Source organism: Rattus rattus, chromosome 9, assembly GCF_011064425.1.
Source record: "Rattus rattus isolate New Zealand chromosome 9, Rrattus_CSIRO_v1, whole genome shotgun sequence".
NCBI lineage: Eukaryota > Metazoa > Chordata > Mammalia > Rodentia > Muridae > Rattus > Rattus rattus.
In genome coordinates, this window is record NC_046162.1 from 45,799,750 (window position 1) to 45,821,064 (window position 21,315).

Here is a 21,315-nt window from a genome sequence, read left to right on the forward strand (position 1 = left end):
GTTTGGTTTTTGGGGGGTTCTCAGACTAGGAAAACTTTTTTATTGGAAACAACCTTGTAAGAGGAGTATTATAAATATACCCAATTTATAGATGACAAACTATCCCGAGGTTAAGCTATTGAGCTTGTAATATTGAGCTGTCATTTGGTGCTGTAGACACATTAGTGTCTACAGGGTTGTATGTGTCTGCATTTGGGAAAAATATGGATGCAAGGAAGACTTCTCACACAGCAGGCAGATTCATTAGTCTCTGTAGGAAACACTGTCTTGTCAGTGCTAAAAGTAAGTACAGCACAGGACTAAAGAGCCTGTGAGAAGGGGGGGAACTGTAGGAGACCAAAGAGGATTAGGTGACAGATGTATTCTGGATTTTATTTAATACAACATACTACCCACATCTAAAAGTATACAATTTGATGGATTCTAGAGTGTTTGTATGTCCATAAAACCACACATATAATAAAAATAGTGCATATCTCAACACCTCACTTTTGCTTTCTGTCCCCAGAAACAAATGTGTGTTGTCTGTCTTTCTGGACATATGCCATCTTCTATAATTTAGTGCAAAGTGAAATCAGGCACTGTGCTGAGGGTAATGTTTTTAAAAGAGTCTAGGAAGTATGTTTTTCTAAAGGCAATAATAATTGGTTTATGAAGGCTATGGCAGGGAGTTTAGGGAACTACATGGCTCTTTCTCCAGCAAGGTCACTGGCCACCAGTCTCCTCTGGTCCCTAACTCAACATTTCCTCACCCACAGAGAAGACTACTATAGGAAAAGAAGAAGCCTATTAGACAGTCATAGCGGCACTGCCCTGGAAAAGGACAAGACCCAGTGGTAAAGCAGATAATGGTGGACTTTGCTTCTCAACAGCAGTTATCCAAGACAGATCTTTCTTTGTAGAAGGAGCCTCAGCCGAGAATGGCTAGGAACATTTGCTGCTCTTTTGCAAGGGATATGCGGTGTTGTAGCTAAAAGAGAGTCTCTTAGTCACACTCCCTTCAAAAATTAAACGAATAAATATCTTTGCTTCCATTAAAATGTAATATATGTTCATTATAAAACATTGGAAAATACATAAAAGTGAAACTATTTCAAAAACTACTTACGCTCACTATCATAGTCAGTAATTGGGGAATATTCTACCCAGCCATTTGTGATGTACACATATATGTATATTCATATCTATTATCAATATTACATGTACCAGTTATTACATGAAAAAATAATGTATGTTTTAGAAAATCAGAAATTATAGACTTTTTAAAATAAAGTCATACAAATTAGATGGATTCTCATTACCTAGTGGATATGATAATTGGTTTGCTAGTCTTTCTTTTTTTTCATTTTACACAAAAACACTGTCTAGATTTTCAAGCATAGTACATACCATAATAATCATGATCAGATATGGAAAGGGGATTTGTGGTATATACCATCTACTGCTAATCATTTTATCAGTCTACATTAGAAAGAAAGCAGGGATGCAGAGTGTGATGGCTATTTTTGCTTGTCAGCTTGACCACATCTGGAATTCAATAATACCCAAATGGCTGAGCACACCTGTGAGGGAGTTTTTTCCTTAATTAAACCACTTGAATTGGGAAGACTCCCTTTTGATCCATATCTTTTGAGATGGAAAGATCAATTTTTAATCTGGACCACACCTTCTACTGGCAGCCTATACAAAGAACATGGAAGAGGAAGCTCTCTCTCTCCCTGATTGCTCTCACTCTCAATAGCAAATCCACTCCTTCACTGGCATTATGCCTACTTCTTTGACATTCTTACATATACTGAGACCAGCTGAGACATTCAACCTTGTGGACTAAACAACTATTGTATTCTTGAAATGCTTGTTGGTAGACATTCAGTGTTGGACGAAATGAACCATAGCTTGTAAGCCATTCTAACAATGGCTTAAAATATATAATATAAATATATAATTATGTATAAATATTTAATTTTTATATCTGACATTTATTTTATAACATATTTATAATACCATATATGTATATTTATAACATGTTTTGTTTATATTAAAATAATTTAAATATAAAAAATATATATAATATAAAATATAAATATGTGTTCAGTATATTATATATTATAATATTTTACACTATTATTTTGTATAATATACTTATATAAATATTTATATTTTATGGGATATATATTTTGTGTACTAGGTCCTATCAGTTTGGTCCCTCTAGTGAACTTTGACTAATACACAAAATATGTAATATATTTCTGTATGAATTTGAGAAAGGTTACATTCTATAGTCTACGCTTTCTGTATCTTAGAACAATACCCGTGTCAAAGTCCCCTTTCTTCTGGGATTTCTCTGAAAATTTAAAGGAAAAGAAAAGCTGCTAAGTCCTGCATGTGGGAAGGGACAGAGTGACACAGTTCCTATCCCAGGATCAGGACCAGCAGGGCATGGGCCTCCACAAATGTTGATGGATGTTGTTGGCATAAGGCTTATTTATATAATAATGTATATATTTTACTTTATGTTTCTCCTTTAGGGAAATGTCCTCTCTGTCAATGTTAATGTCTCTATAATAATTAGAAACAGCACAATTCCAGGAAGCAAGAATGTGTCTTTGTGATGTTGAGACCTTCAGGACAGCCCTTTAAGGCTGTGGAAAAGAACTCTGAAAACCTGACTTCAAGAATACATAAACCATTGTAAGAGCTTTCCTTTATAGGATTTCTCAGCTATGCAAAATATAAAGTATGCAATATGAATTGTATGAGGGGCTTCACAGACCTAAGAGAACAGAGGCAGTTGTACTAACGAGTCAGTGAAGGGAAAAGAATATTAAAAAAAACAAAAACAAAAACAAAACAAAACAAGGCTCATGGTTTAAGTAATAAAAAGACATCAGGAAGTGAGATTGTGGTGATTTCAGGGAGGGATCCTACACAGTCAAGCTTATTGTTTGTGGTTACAAAGGCAAGTGGATTTCTTGCATTCAAGGTCAGTCCTCAAAACTCTACTTAGAGAGCTAACACAGCTCTTTTAGATTTTTTTTTCCTAGTCAGTTCTCTGACTTTGGTTGGAAAACCCAAAAGCTATTTAGAGTTCTATTACAGCTCTTTTAAAACAGTTTTTAGCAGGGTTTTCTGGTTTTGGTCAGAAAACCCAAGAGCTATCTAGAAATCTGTCTTGAGCACAGAGCTCTCTCAAAAAGAGAGCTGTCTGAACCAGAGAGCAATTGAGAAAGCCATCTCGAGCATAGTACAGAGCTGTCAGCTTGCACCCCACCATTGACTTCAAGTTGGTTTTTTTTTTTTTCTGCCACTTCCAAATACCCCTTCCTTAGAACCTTTCTCCAAGCTGAGGCTGGTCGTTGGCAAAAAGCCTTGTATAATCTTGGTTGTGAAATTGACATACCCCCAAGGAAAAACCTAAATTGAAGAATTGCCCCCCCATCAGATTGGCCTGTGCTATATTGTCTTAATTGATTAACTGGTATAGAGGGCTCAGTCCACTGTGGGCAGTGCTATCCCTAGGCTGGCAATCCCTAGTTATATAAGCAAGCTTGCTAAGCACAAGTAAGAGATGCAGGCCAGTAAACCATGTTTCTCCATAGTCTCTGCTTCAGTCTCTGCCTGCCTTGAGTTCTTGATTTGGCTTATTTCAGTAAGTATAGACTTATACTGTAATCTGTAAGCTAAAAGCAAATATTTCCTCTTCAAGTTGCCTTTGGTTATGGTTTTATCTCAGTAACAGAATCCTAACTAGGGTGGCTAGGATTTGGTGGTGCCTCCATATACCTCCATCATGCTTCTCTCTAATGTGCCTGAACTTTAGCGTTGGTCTTTCAATTTTCACACTGTTTAGAGCTCTGGTCATTCCTCTGAAGCAGCATAGCCTGCCTCTGTGTGTTCCATGGTCCCTCAATGACTTTTCTTTGTCCTTAGGATGAGGTGATGGTCTTTATTATTGGGCATGTGGTAAGTGCTGCCCATATGAAGTGGTGTAGGATTCCCTGAATAATGTATGAAAATGCTTTGGAGTAGTGCCAAAGTATAGCAAGTATCAAATCCACATGAACCATTATTATACCCTCTGTTGCCTGTGCTCTTTCTCCATGTGACCCTCCCTGCCCCTGGGGATCATTGGCTGATATTATCCACAAGGACAAATGGAGCAGTTATGACAGTGTGTGTGTGTGTGTGTGTGTGTGTGTGTGTGTGTGTGTGTGTGTGTGTTTGGAAGCCCTGTGAGTACGTATGGCACACCAGGACTAGCTTCCGGGAGACAGATCAACTTTACTTGGGGTAATTCAATGGTTATATGGTCTTGGGTTAAGGAGGTAGGACTATGTAGGGTGGGCGAAGTTCACTGGCTAAAAGCTAAGGTACTGAGATGCCTCATTAGCATGGGGAGGCATTCCAGCAATCTCAGGTGGTAGCTGAACTGGTTCTTATGGGGGAAAAAGGAAGCTGAACCTGTAATCTTAACCAAGGCTATGTAATATTCTGAAAGTAGAGGTGTGTGTGTGTGGGGGGGGTTTGAATTCCCCAGACAAGGTCAGAAATGGAGAAGCCCTGTTAGTAAAGGGAGTTTGCCATTTTGTGAAGAGCCTTCCCCCCAAATCCCCACTCCCAGAAGACTGTCTGGGTAATGGTAGACTTTTTTTACCTTAATTAGCAGGGCCACATCTCCATAGTTTGTGAAATGGATCTTTGAGTGCCCCTGGGTTTATATAATTAAAGTTTCAGCCCCTGAAAATGAAGCTATTTTCTCTTTGTTTCAGTTTGGTCTAATCTGAGTCTTGCTTCTCCAGTGGGCTAAAATCAGTGTGTGACAAGGAGATGCTGGATGTTGGAGTCTAGGAATTGCCTCACAAACCACACAAATACTGATCTCTGTCAGATAGGGATAGTTTATTGTGCATATGTCCCAGGAAGGTCACAAGGCCATAGTCCAGATTTGGGAACTGAACCATGACCCCGAGTTAAGATCTTACAGGGTTTTTAAGTTCCAAATCCACAAACATCTGTGCCAAGTTACTTCACCAATCAGGATTTAGGAATATGGGATTTCCTTAGGAACATGTCTTTGTTCTAGACTTATCCTGCTCCCATTGGTTGGGGTATTCAACTATGGCAGGGGACTCGACTTGTCTAATATTCATGTCCTAACTTGTCTACCAGGATAGGACTTGTCTAACATTCATGTCTTAACTTGACAATCCGGATGTCAGTGACCCACATACACGTCTATTTCTGCTAAGTAGAATCTCAGTTCCTAGGAAGGTCTTGGGAATTTAAACTTTACTAGACTACTACACAAAATGGAAGTCTTATTTGGAAATCCAAATAGTTTATTACATTGGCACAGGTGTTTCTCTTATGTTGGGGTCCATTCCAAAGGCAACTAGTGCCAGAAAAGCTTATACACAGGTGCAGGTGGTTGATTCAGGAGCAAGCTTATCGTGGTAACTATACAAAGCAGTTCTAATGACTTTTATCATGATTGGTTTCCAAGGGCAGAGAACATAACAGAATGTGTAATAAATCTTGGCATTAGAAAGTTTCCTAGTAACAGCAGAAACGTATGTAAAAGTTTCCTCACCATGGCAGGCTAGCTAGGTACCTGTTATCTAGGTCTTAATATTTTACCTAGGCCTTAACACTCTATTTAGGCCTTAATATTTTACTTTGGCCTTAATACTGGGACACAGGGTGGTGGCCAGGATACTATATGACAAAGAACCAGATGTCTATGCCCCATGTCTTTTCTTTTCCCATCCTATCCTGTTGTCTTTTGAAGATTTGACCCTAATTTGGGAAAGTCTTATCTTCTTACCCTCTATCAACCACGTGAAACAATTTCTTATTCTGGCAGCAGGGTGCTCTTCCAGTGCTCTTCAGCACAAAATCCTTCTTCCCACACAGTTCCCAAGCCAGGTAGGTTTGTATACATAGTTGTACCGCAAGCAAGAAAAACATAGTATACCATCAATGAGCAACTTTATTTCTTCTTCCCGTTTTTTTGTTTTTGAGGATTTCTGTAGAATAAGAAGCCCCGTGATAATTTCTCTACCTAATGACTAAAGGCAGTCCAGGATCATTCGCTTCCAAATCAGTATAAAGCCCAAGTTTCTGCCATACCTTAACTCAGGCTTCTCTTAGGCCATAGTGGGCAAATAGTCATGCTCATCCCTCTGCCTCCTCTGTCAGAATACTCTCTCCTGTCTCCATGCTCAGCAGGCTGCTCCTGAGAGATGTACTGTCTGTGATGCTGCATCGAATTTACCACAGAAGCAAACATCAGAATCTGTTAGTTTTCTAGAAAGCCAGACTTTCAACAGCTTTTAAGAATGCAAAACAATTTCAAACTTCTGGCTAATTTGCTTTTTTGAAATTGTAGTCATTTTCACAAGAATATGTTATTTATGTTAACACATCACTGTTGCCTTGTTATTGTAAAATGAACTAATAAATATGTTTCCTTTTTGCTTATCTTTATCGATAGGTCAAAATCATACATCTTTATGGGGTTTGCAGTATAATGTGAGTGCCGCAATACATTTATTTATTTATATATTGTATGTTGACAAAAGGATGCTTCAGTTCTCCATCATCATGAGCATTATCCATTTCTTTGTGATGAAGACATTTAAAACTGCCTCTTGAAGGTATTTTGAATTATGCATTACAATATTGTTAACTATAATCACACTTCTGTGTAATAGAACACCAGACTTGTTCCTCCCATCTGGCTGTGATTTTTATAAATAAAATTTAAATGTTCTGCATTTTAATCTTGAATATTAATAATTGTATACAGTACGTGCTAAAGAAGCAAAAGCCCGTTGTGGTCTTCCATACGTTTTAAGAGTGTAACAGGTCTTGAAATGAAGCAACATGACAACTAGTGTTAAAGGACTTTGAGCCTTACGATATGCGTGGAGCAGCTGTCGATTAATGCAATCGCATGGGTATGCATGTCCTAATTCCTCTGTGTGGTAGTGCTTGCTGTTGTAAGCTCTGAGATGCCTCTGGAGACATGTTTCAAAGTCCCAGACAGGAAACTGAGGGCTTAGAGGCAGAGTTGAGGACTTTGTATAGTCCTAGCATACAACAATTTACGTGTTCCTATCTCTGCCCTATTTGAACATTGGGCATCGTCAGGAATTTGCTTCCTAGAGGTCCATTCTGCCTTGAGGTCTTCAAATCTGTTTGGAAAGGTTTTTTTTATCTACTTCTTCCTACTCTCATCATTTACAGCTCACTCTGTGATGGATGACCATGGCGGGAAGTCCCTAAAAGATTCTTCCCTCTATATTTTCAATGATTCTTGCCAGGCCCCCCACTCCAAGCATAAAAGAGTTTTCTCTTTTTCTTACATACCTGCATATATACGTTCCTTTCACATTTTACGTGCTCCCTACTCTGTGACTTACTGTAAAACCTCAAACTCCTCGAGTTTGACTCACTGGTACTCAACAGTCAGTCTTTAAAGACTAAGAACACGTCTTTCTCTTTCCTTTCTTCACTGTGTCTCTTGAAAGTGCACAGCAGTCTGCACTTTGGGCTTGAAATGGTCTATTTTGAAAGTCAAATTCACAAAGACTTCTTTCTGTGGTCTCAGTTTGCCTTTTTTTCCAAAGGCAGAGTAAAGGGTGGTTTCTGTTGGTTTTGTCCTGGTTTGGAAGGAAATGGACAATGGGAGAAAAAGGCAGTACTGTAGTTTAGAATCATCACCCTGTAGTAGGAAATACTTTAAGATGTCCTACAAAATCTGCTATGTACATGTCATGGTCACATGACATCTGGGGTCCTGGGGTAGAACTGGAGAGCAGGAGCTCTCTTCTGGGATATATTCTTAACAAGTTAAGGAAGGTCCTCTACAAAGGATCTGTTCATCATGGGTTCTCACCTGCACATCTTATTTTTCTGAAACCTCTTCAGGAATATATGTTTGCAGCTATTTTTTTTAAGTAAGTAATACAAGTTTCCTTTACTAGAGCTGCAGTACCAAAGATAGTCACTTGGCACAAAATGTAGTAGATTTTATTTTCCAAAGATAACCATATCAATAGCTTCCATCAACACATGTTCCTTCCAGAATAACCCTGCTATGCTTCTTTCACACTGTAGACTGTATTCTGTGACCTATGGAGATATTCACCAATGTGTGACTCGGGGAGCATATTACATGTATGACCTCTGAGAGTGCACCATATAAAGGAGCAGATGTACAGCCAGGTTTGTTCTCTTAATATGTTTATCTCATCTACCTGCTCTCTTACTTTCTCTGTACACTTGCTACCAGAACCCTGCTACAATGCTCTGAGGAAGCCTTTGTGGAGGGGACCCTTGCTACATACTAAACAGCATGTCTCCATTGAAGTCTGACAGCTAGCCTTAATAGGCAGACGTGAGTGAGGAAGGCTTTACAATTCTTCCAGTTCCTCACCATCTGCCTGCAGCTGTAAGGGACCCAGTTCACAACTATCTTATGGAACCTAGTTGTTTTTCCATAATCATGATAACAACTAAGAAGCAGCTGCTTATTAATTTTAGAGCATTTATGGCTGGGAATGTAGCTTGGAGGTGACGTTCTTGCCTAGCACGAAGCCTATGCTCAATCCTCAATATGAGAACAAAATGTTTGGGCGTTTTGTTGTGAAATAATGGCAAATGGGTACGCAGAGTGAGCCACAGACGCTTTCTCCCAGCAATTCTGGAACTTGGAGACAGATCTTGAGGCAGTTGGCTATAAGAGCTGGGCAGGGAAGGTTGTTGAGGCTTAATTACTGAAGATATTATTTCAGTTTAGCTTAACCATTTGGAAAAGTCATATATAAGGGGGGCGGGGAGGAAGTTTGCAGAGTTAGAGAAAAGAGAGTGCTTGGCATGGGAGTGGGAGGAAGGGTATTGTCATGAGTTGAATGGAGGAAAGTTCTTAACTTTTGTGAGGCCTTATGTCTTATGAGCACTTTTTACATCTTATGCTAATAATAGATAATGATGAAATTCTCATTGTTTGCCTCAACTAATTTGAGTCAATTTTTTTTAATTTCTAACCATCATATGACTACTGAAAAAGACATCTAGTAACCAAGTTGGAATAAAAGTGGACGAAGCTCCAGATGTAGGAGATCAGCTGTACAAAGCTCTACCATTGAAACACTCAGAGTGTTTTCGGTATGGCAACTGAAGACATCGTTTTCTCTGTAAATCCCTGGCCTTTATCTCCAAACACAGCATGCCACCCAGGGCAGTCATCGATGGTACTCCTTCCATATTTTCCATTCCCTGTGTTTCTGGAAATAGTAGAATCATACTTCTTGACTCTGGTATGGTGTGGTAGGACAGTCTAGTAGATCCAGCCATGAGTGGAAAGGATATGTATCACTCTACACACTACTCAGTACTCTTTGTTAGTCCCTCTAGGTGTTTTTGTTTGTTTTTTGTTTTTGTTTTTGTTTTTTTTTGGGGGGTTTTTTTCCCCCTATGACAGAAAACACTGCTGATCATGGCTGTCCCATCTATTTTTGGGGATTCTGATTAAGGATGAGAAGTCACCACATAAGTCCCAATAACAATGGGGTAAAAATAATCCTATGGTGTTTGAAGGAAGTTTAAGGGTACCACCTCATCACAGTCAGCCATTCCCACACTCTTGGCGGGCTCCCCCTCATGTACTGTGACTGGGATTCTCCAGGAATCCACCCCTGTACTGTCGTTTCTCCTTTCTTTAAAATAGCTGTCCCTTTACTTCCCAGGAAACATAAGGGGAACAGGTCTGACCATGCCCAGAACTCAGCCTACATATGCATCCACATCTGTATTCTTAGCCCCCTTTCTTTCTGCATCTGTCACACTTGTTCTATGTGAATGATCCCAAAGCTTCCTGTCTAGCCTCTTGAGACTGCCTTGAAGAGTCCATATAGTTTATCTTATAATAATTTTATATGGGTAATTTGTATATCAAGCCTCAGTTCTCTCTTCATTTCCTATATACTAGTCTCTTATAAGCTCCTTGTTGTTTTCATATGTTCACAAAAGCCAGTTACCTAAACTCATCATGTTATAGAAACCAAGGCCATGCTGACTACCAGAACTAAAAGCTGTTCTTTCCTTATAGTCAAATACTTTTAAATTTTTAAGGGAAAAATTTAAAAATGGTGTGCTTCTCAATGTTTAAAATATATAGAGTCATGTGGAGATCTGCTTTTAAGCAAATCTTAGGGCCCACCACCAAGAATTTCAACTGAAAAAGTCTAGGATGTGCTCTGGTTATACATATTCTGAGGGCCTAGAGGTACTGATGAACCTCACTTCGATCTTTTGTTTTCTAAAAGTCTAAAATGGAGTTCAGTATGTGGACCAGTGTCCTATATACAGAAACAGAGGTCTTTTTTTTATGATGGCTATGATGGACTCATGGGAATAACTTGCTCTATAGTTCATAGGAGAATTTTTAAAAGACACTCAGTACAGATGCCACAGATGCTATCCATTGGTGTATCCTGGATTTGACATTGAGATTAAGGCTAGGGATTAAATGACAAAAACAACAATTTCTTTCCTCTCTGTGTTTCTAAATAACAGCTAAGCTTGCTTTCTCAAGATCAGGGTAGTGAACCCAACTGCCTGGAAAAATTCAGTCTTTGGAATTTCTGTGAGATTCAAGTTGTAGGTTTTGAGAAAATCATAACAAGTTAAGTCAGGTGGATATAGTAGCATACACCTGCGATTCTAGCTACTTCTGGAGGTTGAGGCAGGAGACTTATAAGTTGGATTCCAGGTTGGGTGATAGAGTGAGTTCAAGGATAAGCTAGGCAACTTCCTGAGACCCTTTCTCAAAGTAAACATGAAAAGGGTATGGGGGAATGTGACATGTTGGTACACTAGTTTCTTGGCATGAGAAAGTATATCTCAGTTTAACTTCCAGAACCACCAATGACAATGAAGATTTTCCTCAAAATCTTCATCAAAATCACTGTCCTCAGCATCCATCTTTTGATACAAGGGTAGATAGGCTGACATGTGTGAAGATTCTGTCTCATAAGTGGCACCCCCCTCCTCCCTATCCCAGTCTACTCTTTCACTCTCCTCTTTTCTCCTAGTTATCCTAATTACTGTCTCTGAAGTTTTAGCGAAGCTATAGAATAATTGATTAATGTGGTGAAGATATATTTCAGAGGGATTGCTTGCTTCACAGATTGCCCTATTTTGTTTTAAATAAGAAAATTGAGCTTTGAAGAGGTTCAGGAATGTAATCTTAGCACTCAGGAAGCCCAGGCAGGAAGATTCCACGTTCAATCAGTGGACTCCTAGTGAGTGCCAAGCCAGTTTGGCCTGGGGCCACAGCATAACACTGCAATAAAAGGAAGGAAGAAAGGAAAGAAGAAAGGTAAGAAGGAAGGGATGAAGGAAGGAAAGGAGGGAGGGAGGAGAGGAGGGAGGAAGAAGGAAGGAAGAAAGAAGCAAAGAAAAGAAGAAAGAAAGGATGGGAGGAAGGAATGGAGGGGGAAGAAGGGAAAGAGGAAGAGAAGGAAAAAAGGAAGGAAGAAAGGAAAGAAGGAAGAAAGGGAGGAAAGGCTGAGGGAAGAAAGGAAGGCAGTATGGACAAAGGGAGGGAGGCAACAAGGAAGGAAGGTCAGTCTTTGAACATGCTTTTTAATTTAAGTCTTATTATTTTTGTATATTCAACAAGGGAATTTTCTAGAGATTTTTGGGGACTATTAATATAATTTAGTCATTATATGTATTTGTAAGCATTATGATTAGATCTTACTGCTTTAAAGATCCTCCTAACAAGGTATTTGTTTTCCCTGAGGTTTCCTCTCACTGATGAATATAGGCTACAAGGCCTGTGTAAGGTATCAGTGCATGCGTGCACTTGCTATGAGTTGTCCTGTGTTAGAGAGATTGACTTAGAGAAGAAGAGATGGTGAATGTCATGCTGAGGGAACATGTTCTGGAACGTGTGCAGAAAAAAACAACCAATGCTGTGCTGATTTCAGGAGAGTGAAAACCCTTGGGAATAGAAAAATAAAAGGATTTCTTTGCAGAATTGAACCTTGCATGGTAACTAAATGTCCTACCACTGAGATAGGTCCTTAGCCCATTTATCAATTATCAATCAATCAATCAATCAATCACTATTGAGACAGCTCTAGCTCAAGTTGACCTTGAACTCACTTCTGATTCTCTTACCCAAGCCTCCTGAGTAGTTGAGATTTGCAGATCTATACTAGTAGGTCTGACTTAGGATTTAAAAATAGCCCAGTGCCTCCTATGAAGAGGATTTAGTTATACGAGAGTTGGAGGATTGGAAAGGAGGATGTTGAACCCTGGATTCTAGAAACTACAAAAATGCTGCCTTGTGGGGTAGAAGAAATGCCCTCCCTGGCAGCGTTTTGTTTGCTCAGCCTGTTTCTAGGCTCTACTGATCAACAAGTAACCTTAGCAGCAAATCGAGCATGAGCCAAAGAAAATAATATCAAAGCCACATGCAGAGACAGAGTCTTGAACAAAACTGTGAATTTGAATCAATTTTCATGGGGCAAGTTTTTTATGTTCCAGATTAAATATCATGGGTTTTGGTCACCCTTAATCTGATCAGCCATGGTAGCTAATACTAAAATAAAACTGAGACCCGATATCTACCAATGATGGTGCCGGAGTACATCTGCATATACAGCTCTGGAAAATTCATCTGCTCTCAGGTGACACAGTGTCCTGGGTCTAACTTTCTGGTTTCCTCTGCTCTCACTTTATAAAGTTTTATTAGTATGCCATAGCATACTGCGGCCATAAACATACACTTTTGTGATTTTCATAATCTATGCAGTTCTGCAGTCATTACTGCAACATAGATTTTATTTGTTGTTTTATTGAAACAACATTTTGGTATGTAGCCCAGGTTGGCCTCAAACTCAACTCATAATCCTTTTGTATGATTCTCCTGAGTTCTGGGATTACAGTTATGTTCCACAGAACTTGGTACCACATCAGGATTTAGAACTTCTCATCACACCTAAAGTTCCCTAGCAACTGTTTGTAGCCAATCCCTGCTTCCTCTCCCAACTGCAGTTATCTCCCATACCCTTTCTTGCTTTTGCATCACCTTGGTTTTGGTTCTGTATGTAGCTACTTTAAGACACATGAGGTTATGTTGAAACAGCTTTATTTTTTTTTTTGATCCATAAATATATGTTACTGACAAAAGTGGAAAATCCTTAAGACTAAATCTTACTAAAGCGGTCTCTGTTTACAGTACATATAGGGTGTGCTTTGACAGGGTAGGGGGATGATGAATTTATACAGAAGCAGTAATGGGGGCATGTGAGTGATGGAGAAACTGCAGCGGTATGGATAGAAAGGTACTTTTCATAATACTACCATATAATAAACATAGAATCCATAAATCCAGCTAATGAGTAAAAATGTTCCTTAACCCCCCCTTAGGAAATTGTGTCCCCAAACTAAAAATGTTACAGTAAGAATTGCCTTTTATTAGAGAATTTCAAGAATTCTTTACTACAAAATATCTAGTTGAGTTTACAGGATAGAGACGTATTTGCCACTATGAAGCAAATGAATGAGTCCTCCTGTGGAGAGGCATTGGAGGGTCATTGAAGGGTTGGCAGCAGTGTTGAGCAGGGTCTTCTCCTCCCCTACCTGAGGGAGGTTGTTAAGCAAACACACAGCATCATTTTTTTTCTGAGTGATGGAAGGGTTAATGTGTTTGCGATTTACAAGATGGGCTTGATGACAGAGACTTGGAATTTCCATTGGTGCTTCGCAAGCCTTCATGGGGAGGGTGATAATAGCATGAAGAGGGGCCACAAAGATACTGGGATGAGGTGAAGACACACCTCCCAGCAGCCCTGGTGGTAGTACCTTGTTCTCTCCAGCCGAGATGAAGCTTCTGCTTCCAGATGTGGTCTTTGGGATGCATGCTATGACCTGGGATACAATGGCATCCCTTGCCACACAGAACCTCTGCCAAGCATGCTCCTTTGAGACACGGAACAAAATTCCCATCTGATCTTCAGTAAAAATTCCATGCCCAAATGTCATGGTCAGACTTCTGGACCATCTTTCAGTCTGTCCCCTCTCTAAAAGCAGAGTTACCTCCCTCCAGCTATAAGGACAACATCAAAAATGAAAACTCCAAACTCAGAATTTCACAGCGACAGACACCCAGATGTATGTTTATATGAGAGGCTTCTGAGACACAGTTGGTGACCTGTTGAGTAGTCAGGCCTTAACTTTCAGGTACAATGCCAAACCCATTGGTTCCATCCAAAAATCTGTCGAGGAGTCTGGTGATGTTGCCATAGGGCAGGCAGAGTATGATGGGCACAGCTCAGTTGAAATGGGGATGAATGTAGAGAAGGGAGAGTGGAGACTGAAAACCCTATAGCATAAGAGCTGAATGAAACTTAGGGGGCTCATCTAGCCAAAGCCCCTCATTTTATAAGTGAGGAAACTGAGGCACTGGAATGTGACTTGCCCATATTCACATAGCAAGATGGAGACAAACGTCAAAACTGGAAGCCATGTTTCTAGAGCTTCAGTGCTGTTCTTTTTTTCTCTTTGATATACCATCTTCCAAAAACAAAGAGAGGGACTAGAAGGACTTATCTTTCATGTTTAACCTACCATTAAAATGCACTGCTTATAAAAATAACACTTAAGCCCTGATAATACTTTATTAATGCAGAGCAAGCCTCTTGAAGCTATTCAGAAGTTCCCCAGATTCAGAGAGGATGGCAGAGGAATGTGTGGCCGATGTGCCTGCTCCTCTCAGAGCAGGTGCCTTCTAGGGTTCAAGTGATAGGCAGCCCTTTCAAACCTTGGGTTCAGTCCACAGACATCTGTGGAAGGAATGAAGGATGAAGCAGGTGGCAGTCAAGAACTTTCCAAAGGCAATGGGTTGAGTTTGGTGGCAGAGATGTTGGGATGACTACTCATAGTTGAAGACATACAAGGTCCTCATGTCTTTGGGATGAAGGAAAAGCTGTGATGTCTACAAGAAGAAGAGTGTTGGAGTAGAAGCAAGAGCTACAAGCATCAAAGGGGATGAATCTTTGGCCAGAGCAGAAGACTCTGGGCTAGTAGCGGTCTTAGTCAAGAGCTTCTTGAGTCCGGTAGCCACAGGAACCAAAGCTGATCTTTTGGCCATGGCACCTCTAATCAGCCAGCCCTCTCCCTTCCCTTTTAGAGATCATAGGGATGTAGGGAGCCCAATGACCTTACACCTTGGGGCATCATTTCCCACATGAGGAAGTGTAACAAACCAACGAGGCCAACAAAGGACTTGAACTCAGAATGCCAGAGTCTTCCCAGTTTACACCAAGAGCTCTAATTCTTAAAACTAGAGATTTCAGTAGGCCCAGGTAAAAGAAATCAGGGCTGGAGGAATCTGGATGAGTGAAGAGAGAAATGAGAGGAAGGCAAGAGGAAACTGGCATAGGAGGTTAAGACAGGAATAAGAATGTAAAGAAGGGGAGAGATTTCAGTGGGGGAAGAACTGGACCTTCTCAAGGGAAACACATTGCCTAAGACACTGGGGAATTCTGATGGTCAAAGTTCACTTAGGAGGTTAAGGAATTATTGGCAAGCTTGTGTGGCTCATGAATATATGGAGCCAAGAGTTCACTGGAGGAAGTAAGAAAGATGTGGTGAAGAATGTGGGTGGTAAGAGGTCTTCAGGAAGAACACTTGGGGTAAGTGAGATCTGTACATACCCAAGTCCAGGGCAGTGGAGACATGCAGAGGGAAATCTTGGGTTTGCTTGGGATATGAGTGTTTATCATGAAGGGGCCATGGCCCTTCTATGTGACAAAGGACACAGCCTGCTCGGGTTAGAAGCGGTGACTGGGGTTCCAGCCCCAGACACTCTCAAGTGACTTCATATAGCAACAGAGCTAGCTGGTTCTGGAGTGATGGATGAGTTGATGCGATCTAGTGGTTTTCCCTTATCACTGAGGGATAAGCTCCAACAATCCCATTGGGTGCCTGAAACCACACAGAGTACCACACCCTCTATATAGGTATTGAATTTTTCTTCATCTACATACACATACAATAAAGTTTAATTTGTAAATTAGGCACAGAAAGAGATTGACAATAATAAAGTAGGGCAAGTTATAAGAATATAGTGTAATAAAAGCTATGTAATTGTGGACTCTCTCAAAAGAGTTAAGACAAATATAAATATTTCTGGATCATGGTTGTCTACAGGTAATTGAAATGGAGTCATGCAGAACTGAAGATGGGGGTTGATTACTGTATTTCCATGTCCCAGTTAAGACACAGTTTTCCGGAGTTTGGAGCAGGGAACTAGGTTAGCGTAGTTTGTAGAGTTATATCTCTGTTATTATTTCTTTCCTTCCAAGGATGAAGCTGAAGAAAAGCCTTCAGGAGAAGCAAGCATTCCATTAGAATTTTCTGATGTAACTGATGCCAGGTACTTTATACCAAATGGTGGTAAGGCAGGGATGACAAATAGTTTGGAAAACAACTTATCAAACAACCCCTGAGACAGACAGACAAAGACAGACAGAAAGAAGATAGACAGATGACAGACACCTTGTCAGAGCCAAGGTTGGGGGAAGAGCCTGGGATAAAGTCTTGTTCCCCAAAGGCTGGAAAACTTGGTATCTGGAAGAGTCTCCATGGGATGTACAAACAAATGGGAGGGGTTTCTCGCCCACCACAGTCTTGTCCTTTCCCCTTCCCACCAGCACATCACCAGCACTAGGGACCAGCTTAGGGTTAAAGAGAGTTTACAGGGTGCTAGGTTGGGTCCAGCTGTGAGACATTCCTTTGCTTCTGGAAGTGAGCCGTTCTCTATTTGGATTGAGTTCCTCTCTTCCTGTGATCCTTACCTTCTGCAACAAGTGCTCAAAGACCCATGGGGACCAGCCCTTAAGAAGGTTTATATGTTTGCAGGGAGCAAATCAGAATGGTCCGAGGCTTCCCGGCCCCATGTTGCCAGGGACACCCCCTCACTGGGGAGGCTAAAGACTACCTTTGGAAGTCTCAACTTTCATCCTTCTGGGTTATGCAGAACACAGCTTCTCAGAGTAGGGATTCTGGAGAGGGGCCAGGAGAGCCTACAGCTCTTGAAAGCAGAAAGGGGAAGCAATCCTGACTTCCCTGTGGTTCTCTAGACTTGGCTGGACTAAAAATGACCAGGACAGATGCAAGCTTCTCATCACCTCACTTTTTTAAAGGCTATCCATGCAGAACTGGGGGTGGGGTATAAAACCTGATGTAAGGGCATTGCTGCTGGAGTCTGGTAAGTGGAGGTTTTATCTCATGTCATTTCACAAGACATTCTGGGGCTGATTCTCCCCAGTCTCAGAGAGATGCTCTGGCCCTAAGAAGGGTGTGTGTGTGTGTGTATGTGTGTGTGTGTGTGTGTGTGTGTGTGTGTGTGTGTGTGTGTGTGTGTGATGTGTGGGGTCTTGTTGTCGTCCTCCTTCTGATCTTGGGGAGCAGGATTGCTCTCATTCCCAGTAGCTGGTTACATCTTGTCCACCATCAGATTGGAGGCAAAGATGGAGCTGAGATGGATTGACAATGGAGCCTTTGGCAGAGCTCAAGGTGCCTCTGCCACATGCCCAAGCACTCCTGCAAGGAAGAAAGCTTGAAACAGTCCCCAGAGCATCCTGGGACACCATTATTTATTTGCATCTACCAATGGATCTTGGTCCCTTGGATCCACTGGTCTGAGGAAAGTAATGGGGCTGCAGGCAGCAAGGTGGAAAGATAGGCCTGGGAGAGAACAGAGGGAGAGATAAAGGGTTCTAAACAGAAACGGGGTGGTGGTGTGGTGGGCAAAGATGATGGAAAAGACTGGGCAGGGTCCAGCATGACCACCTCAGAGAGCTCCTGCTCTTTTGAGGGCTAAGCTTCTTCTGTCTGTGTCTGGAAACTTCTGCCTGAGGCTCATGAATGGAGGACAGGCAGAGCCCTAGAAAATGAGAATGGTGAGCCCCTGAGACCCTGGGCATCACAGTGGTCCTCCACACCCTAGCTCTCTGCCCACCGCAGGTGCCTCCTGGGAGCAGAGCTCAGGTGAAGAAGGCAGGCCTGAGAGGAGGTCCTAGTTAAGACCCGAGGCCTGGAGGAAGTACGGGAGACAATCAGGCGGTTGCCCAGGCACCTCTAAAGTCCTGGCAACCTGTCGCTACTCCTCTCTGGAGGACAAGGGCTAATGTCCCCTCCTGTGGGCAAAAGCTAAAGCCTCAGAGAGCTTTGAGGAGAAACAGTGAAGGCTGCGAGAGCACAGCCCTCACAGCACAGAGGCAGAGACAACCAAGCAGCTGAAGGAAGGGGATCCTCCCTGTCGTCGGGCTGCAGGGCTCAGCGAGGGGAGGGCCACTCGGTATAGACCAGAGTTCCAGCAGGCGGAAGAGAATCATATTGTGCTTATGGACACAGCAGCTCTCTGGCTGAGAGCGAGCAGGCAGTTTTTAGGCACTAAGAGATATCTGCGGTGCAGTTGTAGATAAAGGAAGAAGACCGAGTAGCCTATTTGGTTAGCCCACTCGCTGCACCCTCTAGCCAGCTGGCTGATCAAACTCAGGCAGCTTCACATCACCTTCAGGAGAGGGTCCACTGGCTGGCAGAACCTGCAGCTGAGTCCCCAGGAAGGGGCGGGGCAGGGACTGAGGGAGAGATTTGGGCCTCACCACACTTCTCATCTGCAGGGGGAGTCTACTGGGAGAGAAAGAGCTTTAAAGAGCCTGGGTCTGTGCTTGTTGTACCAGGCATTTGGCGCCATCTCCCTGGGGGTATGGCTTTCTGGACAGAGGCAGCCCACCTCCAGCTTCAATGGGGAGAACCAGGGAGGGGAGGAGAGCCTGACTGGATACTCTGCTCCTCACCCCTGCCCTACTCTGCTCTGTCCTGCCCTGACTCTGCCAAGCAGCCCTGGCCACACTGCCGGTCACACGGTCACTTCGGTCTTGCTGGCTGTGTAGCAGGTGTGATGGCCCGGGATATAGTGCAGCTGTTCCACCGTGTTATGTCTGCGAGAGGCAAAGGCATGGCGCTTGGCTGCCGTCTGGCTCTGGCCCAGGGTGGCATAGGAGTTATTGGAGGCACTGGGATGGGAGTGCATCTTGGTCATGCGGTAACGGTCCAGCACTGGTGTGGACACAAAGACGTCCGTGTGCGAGATGGCCCGCGACAGCGACTGCTCCGGGAAAGCTGTCCTCTCTGGGGACAGCAACGGGTCCTGGGAGTGCAGGCGCTCTGTGGAGAGCAGCTGTTCATCAGACAAGATGCGGTCATAGGGCATGCCGAATTCATCTGGCAATCCCCGACGTGGAGACAAGACCCTGTCCTGGGACATGGCCCTGATGGGCCTGCGTGGCCGTTCTCGAGGAAGAGGCTTCTGTTGAGACATCTGGATGACGTTGAGGGGGAGAGTACCACGGGCTGCAAGATCTGGCAGGTGCCTCCTTCTCATGTAATACTCATCAGCTTCCTTGTCCGCTGCAAGGAGACAGAGAGAAAGCAGTGAGGTGAAGGGGCAGCCACCACCCAGGGAGTAAGATGTGGTAGGCGTGCCTGTGTGCATGTGCCTGGGAACAACACGGACCTGAAAATCTACAGGGATAATGAAATCCAACTCCTTTAGTTAGTAGACTAGGTGAGGGTGTGTGTGTGTGTGTGTGTGTGTGTGTGTGTGTGTGTGTGTGTGTGTGTGTGTGTGCAGACAGGTGACCTTAACTTCCTCCTCTCCTGTATACACAGACCAGTTCTTGAAGGCTTGTGAAAAATGGGCTCTGATTCAGGGGGTACTAACTGCCTTTGTCCCAGAGTTCTATCTCCAGTGGGTCCGCAGATGCTGTTTCTCCTTCAGGGATCACCTTGGGAGTCAGTTAAATGGCTACCCCCCCAGCTCACAGTGGAGCTGAAGGCAAGCTCAGAGTATTCATTCCTTCGGTTTGCGTGCTGTGTCTGCTGCATGTGGTTCTGAAGTAGACTGGCTCCTGGTCTTGCTTAAAAAAAACAAAACAAAACCAGGTAGAGCTGACAGCTTTCCGATGATGGATAGAGAGAGCCCTTGTTTATGGAAACTGGGCACACAACCAGCTTCTGTTAGAATTAAGTAGGATGCTCATCTAGGAGGCGTCTGTGAATAGCTTCTCTGGTAACCTAGGAACCTAGTAACACCTTCTCTGGAGTAACAACCAATGTACAGGGAACCAACACATGGGTATCCAGCCCCCACACAGCCATATCATCAGCCTCCACGTACTCCCTGTGCCCACCAGGCTGCAGGCTGTAGCAATACTGCGTGTGCATCTTGCTTAGAAGCTTTGGGCTCTGTCCCAGTAGGTTCTCCCAGAATAGCCCTATGGATCCTTGACCTTTGCCAGGGCACACACAAGGCTGCATTGTCTCAGAATTCAGCAAGGAGGCCTCCTACAATCAGCTTTTTGGGACTCTCTGGTTCCTGTGGGAAAACTGCTTCCTCTTCTGTGGGCTCAGGGTTAGGGGTAGGGTCTATCTTGCCTACTGAGACCCATTTTTTTTTCATTTCTGGCCACCTCTTAGATGGTTAGAGTTGTTTATTTGTTGCCATGAGAACTCAACATCTCTCTGAATATGACTGCTATGCACTTGGGCTGTACAGAGTGGCTCACCTGGAATTTCAAGGGCATGCTCAGTGGTGGAGCACCCACTGAAGGTGGGTAGCCACCAAAAGAGACCTGTGGAGCTGGGGGTACAGCTCAGGAATCAGATGCTTGCCTAGCATACACAGGGCTCTGTAACATCCCTAAGACACACACACACACACACACACACACACACACACACACACACACACACGGGGGAGAGAGAGAGAGAGAGAGAGAGACAGATGGATGAGAGAGAGAGACAGATGGATGGAGAGAGAGACAGACGGACGGAGAGAGAGAGGTGGGGAGGGACGGACAGCGGGGAGAGGGAGAGGGAGAGAGAGAGAGGGAGAGGGAGAGGGAGAGGGAGAGGGAGAGGGGGAGAGAGAAAGAGAAATACACAGGTGGAGGTGTTAACTCATTTGTAGGGAAATGAGAGCAGGCTACACAGATCAGGTCAGTGAAGAAAAATGTCCCTAAATATACTTTCTGACATTTTAGTGCGTTAAACCCACCAATGTGAGCACCCATTTCAGACTCAAATAGCAGAGGTGGATGCCTGGATAAAGCAGGCTTCAGTGATACAATGAAAGTATTTGCATTGGGCGCAGGTTCAGGTCCTTGAGATGGTCTTGGCTGGGATAGAATGGTTCTTTGGGCCCTTGCTGCCTCGATTACAAGAAAT

The 21,315-nt window shown here is 42.9% G+C and overlaps 1 protein-coding gene across 1 annotated transcript in view; it reads right to left on the reverse strand.

The window, feature by feature from the left end:
- Positions 1-17,174: 17,174 nt before the first annotated feature.
- Positions 17,175-21,315, reverse strand: part of Shisa6 (shisa family member 6) — a gene marked incomplete at its 5' end in the record, with an annotated part of 295,916 nt that continues 291,775 nt past the window's right edge. Inside the window, one exon of the mRNA XM_032914165.1 lies at positions 17,175-19,497. Within this exon, the coding sequence (XP_032770056.1) occupies positions 18,947-19,497 (551 nt within the window). The remainder of the gene's footprint in view (positions 19,498-21,315) is intronic.